The sequence below is a fragment of the Nannospalax galili genome, unplaced genomic scaffold (assembly GCF_000622305.1).
Source record: "Nannospalax galili isolate Female #2095 unplaced genomic scaffold, S.galili_v1.0 scaffold1052, whole genome shotgun sequence".
NCBI lineage: Eukaryota > Metazoa > Chordata > Mammalia > Rodentia > Spalacidae > Nannospalax > Nannospalax galili.
In genome coordinates, this window is record NW_008330624.1 from 88,777 (window position 1) to 99,080 (window position 10,304).

Genomic DNA, 10,304 nt, shown 5'->3' on the forward strand with positions numbered 1-10,304 from the left:
TCTATAAAGCCTACATTCTGTCAGTGTGAAGGTAGGAAGGAGTGGAATCTTGAAGAAGTGATAGGGTGTGAAGGTATTTCCTCTGTGAATGGATTAGTGCTGTTATTGAGGAGTGCTGTTATCATGGAAATGGTTTTCTTACAGAGTGAGATCTGTCTCCACCTCAGAGTTCTTTCTAGTTCCTGTCTTCCACTTCTCTCTTAGAAGTTCTCTCACTATGTGATGCCCTACTCAAGGTGATGGTGCAAGAAGAAAGTCCTCACCAGACCTCAAATATTCCTGGCTTCACTAACATGATGGTGTTCTCAGTGGTGCTTAGGGTTTAATCTCACAGCATCACATACCCCCGTCTTAGGGTCCACTTACTACCATTCTAAACCTGTCTCACATTATCTGGTCTTTGAAATCTGGGTGAAAGACTACAAAACTCTGTAATACTTTTCTCAATATTTGTATCTATTGTTTATATTTTATGTGTATGAGTATTTTGCTTGCATGTATGGAAGTGTGCTTTATGTGCACAATTTCCACAGAGGTCAGATGAAGGTGTCAAATCTCCTGGACCTGGAGTTACAAACAGTTGTTAGCCACCATGTGGGTACTGGGAATCAACCTGGGATCCTCTGGAAGAACAGCAAGTGTTATTAACCACTGAGCCATCTCTCCAATGTGTGTGTATGTGTGTGTGTGTGTGTGTGTGTGTGTGTGTGTGTGTGTGTGTGTGTGTATTACTTCTCAGCTTGAGAAGTAATTTCCCATCTTGGACCAATTGTGTATTGTTCTATGAGTGCCTGGGGATGAACACAATGAAAAAATTCCTGGTGAAACAGCAACCTAGGTGGCCCTGTGTGAGCATGCTGCCCCAGAGGTACTCTCTTTTGAAAGGATCGCCTTTCTTATAAATCTACTCTTACACTCTGGAGCCTGCTGTATGTGCAGATTGGCTAATTCCGCAACTTTGTTTCTTTCCCATTTTAATGTGCCTGTCTTTTTAGTAGGACTAATGTTTATGTTTCCAATAGTCAACTGTCTCCTTTTCTAGCCACAGTCTTGTTTTACAAGCCTCTTTCCTGTAGATTCTCAGTGTACATACAACTAAAAGCAGCTAGTTGTATCTATGACACATCCTGAGTACTATGATGCTTTATTTACTCTGCAAGCTTTATCAGACTGTCCCCCTAAAATTCAGGCTCAGGTAAGGTCTGAGAACAAGAATAAAATGTATATAAGTTCTTTACTAGAATGCAATATGAATGGCCTCTTGTCAGTTCCTAACAGAGTCCTTATTTATCTACTGAGCCTTCTTGATCAGTGCTTGCTGTCTGTATTCCTATCAGAATTCTGATTTTCTGAATTCCCATTTGTGTCACGCTTTAGGATTGTCTCATAAAACGTTAGGAATTTTTGATAAAATTCTACACACAAATGAGTTTCAAGGCCTTTATGACCATTATTTCTATAATACATAATTTTGTTTGTTTGGTTGTTGTTATTTGAGACAGGGTCTCTCTGTAGCCCCAGATGGCCTGGAATTCACTATGTAGATCCCAGGCTGGCCTCAGTCTCACAGAGATCTGCCTGCCTCTGCCTCCCAAGTGTTGCCTTGACCTAGTATCTGCATAAACAACTTGAAGTAATTAACATTTGTTTTGATGCACAGCGTCTAAGGTCCATGGTCACATGGTCCCATACATTTTTATGAACATCATAGTGGCAGGAGCATGTGACAAAGGAGATTCCTCACCACATAGTAGACTATAAGCAAAAAGAGAGAGACAGACTAGGGCTAGGGACAAATAGTCCCCAAGGAAATGGTGAAGACATGGCTTTGTGGGTAAGAGCATCTGAGGCCCAGGCATGGTTACCTGAGTTTGGATTCTCACATAAAAAGCAAGCATGGCCAATCATAGGCCAGTAACCCAAATGCTATGAGGGGCAGAGACAGTAAGGTAATCTGGGTTTGCTGGATGCCAATTGATCTACAGGTTCAGTGAACAACTTTAATCATGGGAATAAGGCAGACAGTGATGAAGCAGTACACCTGACCTCTTCTGGCCTCCAAATGCACACAGGACACACTTATCTGCACAGCTACTTTCACATATAATGCACACATACACACACACTCTCCCTTGTCCCCACTAGATCTCCCTTGCCTGGTACTCAATGACCTCCTGTAGCCCAGAAAGTACTCATTGTTAGATAAAAGTCATGCAGGGAATAGCCACAGAAAACATAGGACTCCGGTAAAGCAAAGATCATTTCTTAGGATTGCTGGTGGCTGGCAGCTCAGCTGGGGAGAGAAAGGCAACCAGCAGCCTTCTGACTGCTGAGAAAGTTCTTGTAGGGGGCTTGGGAAATGTGGAAGGTGGCAAAAATAATCTTTATAGTTTCAAGGGAAGCAGCTTGAAGTGAGACAGCTCTTACATCAGTGGGTGCAGGGTCCTGTTTATCTTCCAAAATTATCTGGGGAACAGCTTTGTACTGAGACAGCTCTAAATATAACTGTCTGGCCAGTTCCTATTTTGCAAGGGGACTCTCATGCCCTGTTTTGTGAGGCTTTTTTACACTGGAGAGGGTTGTCTGCAGACCTGGACTCTAACACTCATTCCTCCAAAAAGCACGGGCAATGAGGTAGTGCAGGGCACCTTGGGAAGAGGTGTGGAGCCTGGCCTATGGCAGAGCTAGTGGAGGTGAGTTTGGAAAGGAGCTGGGACCAAAGTGTGCGGCCTCCGGGGCAAAAAGCAGACGCATCCTGCCGGGCATGGAAGAGAGATGGGACACTCACAGACTGTGGGGTGAGACCGCATGCCCCCTGGGCACAGGCAACAGCTAATGGAGACTGTGGGCGGGGCTTGAATGACACAAGAATTATGAAAAGCCATCTCTTTGTAAGTCATTTCCTCCACAGTCATATAAACTGTGAAAAATTCAAATAGAACTATGTTATGCAGGTTTGTGATCTGCGTCAGGACCGTGAGACCCTGAGTGAGTGAGGGTGGGTCAAACCAGCACCGGAAGGGGAAAATTTAGTGCAACACCTCTATTGGCAGCACTGCCCTTTCACCTAATGGTTCCAGGATCTCCCCAAATAAGACAACCTTAGGTGTACACAGAGTTTGACACAGGCACCTACAGAAAAAATTTCATATTCAAACACTAAAAGTTGTGGAAATGGACAATAACTTGTTCACTCTTGATAGTTTAGCAGCTTCTTATAGAGTTAAAGGGGTCTTTCTATACAATATAAAAATCACACTCCTCACTATTTACCCTTTGATGGAATGTGCTTAGGTACATTAACATCTGTATACGAATAAGAAGTTTGATTAATAAATGCCAAAATATGGAATTAGTAAATATGTTTTTTCACAAGTGAAGAGATAAACATATATGGTATAACCATGTTGTGGGTCATCATCCTTTAAAATGTGAATTATCAAGAAAACAAAGTTATAGATTAAAGTACATATTGCTAAATAAAAGAAGAATGGATTAAAATAATGCCACTTCGTGTTTCCATTTCTATAAAATTTCAGAAAAGGCAAATTAATACATAGGAAAATAACACTTCTATATCTGTCAGCATTTGGGTGGGAGACTTTATAAAACTGTGGTGGTTGAAACTAATCTGTCATGGGTTCATTTCTCCCAAATATCTGCAGTTTGATCGTCTCTATTACACCAGTTGTTCATCATTGGACTAACAGTCGCCTCACTCACCTATTTTTGATATATTCCAGGTACTAAGAATACCCAGGGAAAGTAGCTCCACAGTCAGGTGCTCCACAGCTCATTTTCCTAGGTGATGATCAGAAAAAAAGAGGGGGATAGGCTGACATATTTCAAAATGTTAAGATTGATCTTGTTCCTCTAGGAAATGATGCATTTTTCTTTGCTCTAACACAACATGATCTGTCAGGTCAGTGCACCCTTCAGGTGGAAGCCCGAACACAAGGGATCTGCTACAACTGTGCTTCTTCCCTAAAGCTCAAATGCTGGAACTTTAGTTCAATGCAGCAGTGTTGGGAGGTGGGGCCTAGTGGGAACTGTTTGAATCACTGGAGCAAATCAACGTCTTCCCCACAGGAATGGGTTGGCTACCATAGGAGTCTGATCCCTTCTCTATCCACATGAGCTCGTTCCCTTCTTTCTGTCATGTGTTACATGAACATGAGGCACTCAGCTGATGCAGCCATCTGATCTTTGTTCTCCTGTCCTTCAGAAATATTAGCTAAAATAAAATCACTTGCTTTATAAATTACCCAACGTTGAGTATTCTAACAACAGAAAATAGTACAAGAAAGATTCCAATTTTACTTGAGTTACTTGAGTTTCATAATAATAATATTGTCTCTTGTTTTCTTTTGTTTTATTTCTGTTTTTTAAAATATTAGACTACTCATTAAGACAATCTGTATTTAGGTCTCTGGAGACATAGTTTAAAGTAGTTTTTGATAGTATATTTTAAAAAATAGAGATTGTCTTGAGAGTATATTTGGATAATATAAAATGTGCTGTTTCTTGGGAAATGTTGCTCTGCAGCTCGAATTCTCATGGGAATTTTCATTATCTCCTGATATTTTTATTCAAGCACAAAGAATATGAAAACTCCCTAAAATCAGGAGCAACTCATTTTAAATGGAAGTATGTGTGGTAGGTAGGAAATGACTCAATACACGACTAAGTCACTGCATAAAGAGGGGTTCGAGCACGTCAGTCAACCTGCAAAAGTTAGTTATTGGAATCACATACAAGACTGCCTTCATTGTGAGAAAAAAGAATTTTAGATTGTTCTTCAGAATCAGATCCTCTTGAGAGAAGTATCTTGTTAGCTTCGTGGTACCATGGTTAAATATGGAGTGTCTGATCACTTTTTCCAGATATCTCTGTGCCTACTGTCTTTAAGGTGTCATTCTTGTGTTCTGGTAAGTCTGTATTATATTCTTTTTAACACATAGATTTTAGATTTAAAAAGCTGAAAATAATTGCTATTAGCAAAAGTGAAACATAACAATTCCTATTAGGTCTATTGTAATTCACTTGTTTCCTTTTTTTAGATCGTTATATAATTAAGATTTTTTTTTTTCAAATTCTGAGTTTTAATTCAGGAGAAAGAACGTGAAGGCAGGCCATGAAATTCCTTAATAATTTAAAACTGAAAACTATTTTCATTTTTAGATTAGTCTCATACTCATGATTACTAATATAACTAAATAAAATTTGATTCATAAATTTAAATTCTAATGGGAATTTTGCTTTTTTCACATTGTTTTGAAGAGTGATTTTTTAATGTGATTTTTGAATTTGGACAAAGGGATGATCTTAAATGTTTAAATTGGTTCTTTTGTTTTATATATGATACAAAACTTCCAGTCTATCTATCTAGTCTTCCCAATGCTGCGGTGGTGTTATTTCTGCACATTTGGAAAAATTCATTAGAGATGGATTCACAATGATCTGATTGTGAAATTACTGTTCAACAAACCTAGCAGTTGTTTCTGTTCACTCTTGTTTGTCTTTATCATCAGTATGGATGGCTCCTGGTTTCTAAGGACGTTGGAGTGAATTCTTTAATTTTCCTAATTCCTCTCCTAGGAATATCTTGTCTTCTTCCTTTACCTTAATCTTAGACCTATCATAGTGTGTAGATATTTTTTCCAGGAATATCTCTTGATACTATTAGAAAGAAGTTTAATTTGTCCTTTCATATCTACTTTTAGTTTTGTTTATGCTTTCCTAGTAATAATACATATTTGGAGGTTATAAATGATCATTTTGAGATCCTTAAGACAGAAACTACTGTCATAAACATCATGCCCACCATGAAAATGCAAGTATTTCATGTCTTTGATGATGAAGATCTCCAGGAAAGAATTTTCTCTGGAGAGATCATTACTTTTAATATTGTCTCTAGTTCGCTAGCTATGTAAAACAAAAGAATATTGTTTCTTAATATCACTCTCTTAATATATCAACTGTCTTAACAGTTACCACGTATGAATGCCCTCTCTCACAGTATGGGCACCATCTCTCTCCTTTGGGGCATCAAACTCAGGGCATTATGCATCCTAAGCAAGCACCATAACACATCTCAGTTCCTTAGTGTCCCTTTACCGGCAGGATAGCCAGACCTTTTAAAATCTTATTTTAGGGAATCACATCACCTATAATTTGTATTGTGTTACTTGGTGATACATTGCATTTTTGAAATTTGCCTCCAGTTTTTAGGTCATGATGACCCCCAAATTGTCCACGTTCTCAATCTTCAGACAAAGAAAAATGTATAAGAATTAGAAATGAGTGGAGAAAAGTTAATCACTGAATATTCCCTCAGTATTAGTTACTAATTTACATTCATTTGGCCTGTTTTTTCCAAACTCATGATACCACCTCTAAAAATCCTTATATTGCTAAACTTCCAGATAGCTATGCCGTGGCATTACCTGCCTCTTAAATTTTCTAAAACCATATTCATACGTTTCTTCTGACTTCATTGTTTCTTTATCTCAGTGTTCCCTTACTTTACTTAGTCAGTTCTTAAGGTTGCAACCTCAGAAGACAACCATAATAGCTTCCTACAAGCATGGACATTATCAGTCAGTTCTGCAGATTGGTGCTGCAGTAGAGGCTGCGTAGAACGCAGGATGGCAGCAGAAATCAAAACAAGTGAAATGCTAATAAAACTGTAAAAACTCCCGGACTCTATTTAAACTTCTGATATTGAATATAGTTGTGAAAGGAGTAAGATGGGAATTCAACATTTCAACTTGATTAGCTGAGTAAACTGGAACAGGTACACTAGCCTTGTATACTGAGGATGGTTCTGTGTGTGTGTGTGTGTGTGTGTGTGTGTGTGTGTGTGCGTGCGTGTGTGTGTGCATGTCTGTGTGTGTCTGTGTGTGCGTGTGTCTGTGTGTTTGTGTGTGCATGTGCCTCTGTGTGTGGGTGTGTGTCTGTGTGAGTGTCTGTGTGTGTGCGTGTGTGTCTCTGTGTGTGTGTGTGTGCATGTGTCTGCTTGTGTGTCTATGTGTCTGTGTGTGTGTGCATGTGTCTGTCTGTGTGCGTGTGTGTCTGTGTGTTTGTGTGTGTGCATGTATGTGTGTCTGTGTGTGTGTGTCTGTGTGTCTGTGTGTGCGTGTGTGTCTGTGTGCATATGTGTGTCTGTGTGTGTGCGTGTGTGTGTGTGTCTGTGCATGTGTCTGTGTGTGTGCCTGTGTGTCCGTGAGTCTGTGCGTGTGTTTATGTGTGTCTGTGTGTCTGAGTGTGTGTGCTGTGTGTGTCTATGTGTGTGTGTCTTTGTGTGTGTGTGTGTGTGCATGTGTGCGTGTGCGTCTGTGTGTGTGTCTGTGTCTGTCTTTGTGTGTGTGTGTGTCTGTGTGTTTATGTGTACATGTGTGTGTGTGTCTTTGTGTGTGTGTGTGTCTGAGTGTGTGTGCTGGGTGTCTGTGTGTGTCTCTATGTGTGTGTGCATGTGTGTGCATGTGTGTGTGTGCATGTGTGTGTGTCTGTGTCTGTGTGCATGTGTGTGCATGTGTCTGTGTGTGTCTGTGTGTGTGTCTGTGTCTGTGTGTGTGCCTATGTGTCTATGAATGCTAAATGCAAAATATATATTTCTGTGTTTCAAGTGATTGGATTTTTATGTGAACTTGGGGTTCTGCTCAGTTAAGCTTCTTTCATTGAATAGGAACATGAGATGCCGCTCCAAGTTGGGGATATGTATAAGTAAGAAAAAAATCATTTTTGTCTTTCACTTCATTTAGTTTCCATGTCTGTTTCCACATTAAAAGATGAACAGATAACATCATTATATCGATTATTCTCCAGTATAATTACAAACAAATGCCTTAGTTTCTATCCAGATACTATAGAGTTTTAAACACCTATTATTCTTAGTGTAACCGTCTTTGAAATGTGAATGAGTACCAGATTTCCTGGGTCTGACAGGACTTTTGCAATGATTGTGTTAGATTCGACACTACTAATCATTGTTACGGTTTTACACTGATAACCTTTTATTACTCATTTTTACAATTCAGTCCTGGTAGGTCAGAAAGGCACAATGGGAAACCACACACGAGTGACAGTTTTCATCCTATCAGGTTTGACTGATGACCCACAATTGAAAGTTGTGCTGTTCATCTTTTTGCTTCTTACCTATTTGCTAAGCATCACTGGAAATCTAACCATCATCACGCTCACCCTGGTGGACACTCACCTGAAGACCCCCATGTATTTTTTCCTTCGGAATTTCTCCTTCTTAGAAATTTCCTACACTACCACATGCATCCCTAAACTACTAGCTACTATGGCAACTGGGGACAAAACTATTTCTTATAACAGTTGTGCCACTCAAGTATTTTTTGCTTTCCTGCTTGGAGCATCAGAATTTTACCTGTTGGCAGCCATGTCCTATGACCGATACGTGGCTGTCTGCAAGCCCCTGCACTACATGACCATCATGAGCAGTAAAGTCTGCACACAGCTCGTCCTCAGCTGTTGGCTTGCTGGCTTTTTTGTCATCTTTCCTCCACTCGTGTTAGGTTTGGATCTTGACTTCTGTGCTTCCCACACTGTTGACCATTTCTACTGTGACACAACCCCCCTGCTGCAGATCTCCTGCACAGACACACAGCTCCTGGAGATGATGGGATTCGTCTCAGCCTTGGTGACACTCCTGCTCACATTGGTAATGGTGATAATATCTTATGCCTACATTGCCCTGACGATTCTAAAAATGCCTTCAACCAGTGAGAAGAAGAAGGCTTTCTCTACATGTTCTTCTCACATGATTGTGATATCTCTTTCCTATGGCAGCTGCATCTTCATGTATGCTAAACCATCAGTCAAGCAAAGAGTATCTCTTACCAAAGGAATTGCAGTGCTCAATACCTCAGTGGCTCCACTTCTGAATCCCTTCATTTATACCTTGAGGAATCAGCAAGTGAAAAAGGCATTCATGAATACAATACACAGGATTGCGTCTTTCTCAAAAAGATGAATATTTTATTTCATCAGTGAAGGAAAAGGAGACTCAACTAACATCAACAGTGTCTTAGACTTGTCCTTCTCACCCCTCTCTTCATCTTACATCTTCTCAAGCTATATTTTCAATGAAAGTATTTCATGTGAACAAACTAATTTGTATTTTCTGCTTTAAGGTATTTTAAAAGTCATCTTATTCTTTCTGTGCTTAGGTAAAAGTTTTTGAATAATAAATGTTTTCAAGGTCTCCTTAATCTTCAAGAATTGTGGTTATGGCTTAGGTTATGACTAAGTACTAAAATGCTTGCCTTGTATGTAGGAAGCCTGACTTTGATCCCCAGGAAATGAACAATCAAAATGAATTTTAAAAATTCCTTTTAGTCTAGTTTTAAAAATTTTTTCATTTGAAATTTATCCACACTGCACAATTCATAAGCTATTATACTTCCTTAAATTTATGATGAATAGCAGCCAAGATAAAATAATATTTACTTGCATCTTACCAATTTTTAAAAGTTAAGAAAAATAGGCAATATTTTCAGAGTTACACGTCTTATTCAAGAACTTTTTATGGAAGTATGTGGTCTCTGTATGCTGTTCTTTCATGTCTTTTAAAAAATCTTTGAATTGTTTTGTGTTATTGCAAAAAGTTTAAATTTCAGAAAGGAAAATGACTTGTGCCATTTGAAAGTTGTAGTTTTTAATGCAACCTCAGCTCTATAAAAGAAAACAGAAGAGATCAATAATATTTGTCTTGTAAAAGGGTATTTAGATTACAGTTATCCAGAAAATCCGGAAAATCCCATATCAGGCTTCTGTGGGATTCCTCAGCATAGTTTTCCCAAGTTATTCACTGTCCTAATGTTTAACTTCTAGGAAACTGCAAGTATTTCTCTGGCAACCTCATCTTCCCGATCATATGTACACAACATGATGACAAGGAACGTCTTATAGCATATAAGATTTCTAAATTCCAGATCAAAGTCTCCTTGTCTATACCAATTATGCAGGCAGTAGTACTACCCAAAGAAATGGAGACAGCAAAAATATATATGTGGCTGTTTGGAAACCTGTTGAGGGAAAATGAAAACACTGATCACTCTTAACATGAATCAACAAAGATATTAAGCTGCCACAAACTTAATGAATGATTGGGTCCTTCGCAAATGTGTCCTGTCTCCTAAAACAGAGGTCTATTGTCAAGGCTACTGTGGATATGGGTACGAGTAGCCAAGTTTTCTTTTGGATACTTCTGTTTTCATTCCAAGCCACTCAAAAGGGAGTCTGAGTGAGCTGCCAATGTCTGGCCTGTGTGGAAT

The 10,304-nt window shown here is 39.1% G+C and overlaps 1 protein-coding gene across 1 annotated transcript; it reads left to right on the top strand.

Moving 5' to 3' along the window:
- The first annotated feature begins 8,047 nt into the window (after positions 1–8,047).
- On the top strand, positions 8,048–9,027 carry LOC103748243 (olfactory receptor 6C74-like). The gene has a single exon (XM_008850833.2). It carries the CDS (start codon positions 8,063–8,065, stop codon positions 8,999–9,001), a length of 939 nt encoding a protein of 312 aa, XP_008849055.1. The 5' UTR covers positions 8,048–8,062; the 3' UTR covers positions 9,002–9,027.
- Positions 9,028–10,304: the final 1,277 nt, after the last annotated feature.

What these genes read in the sequence shown, in the direction of transcription:
- LOC103748243 (XM_008850833.2), top strand. Translation starts at nt 8,063, where the DNA reads ATGGGAAACCACACACGAGTGACAGTTTTCATCCTATCAGGTTTGACT.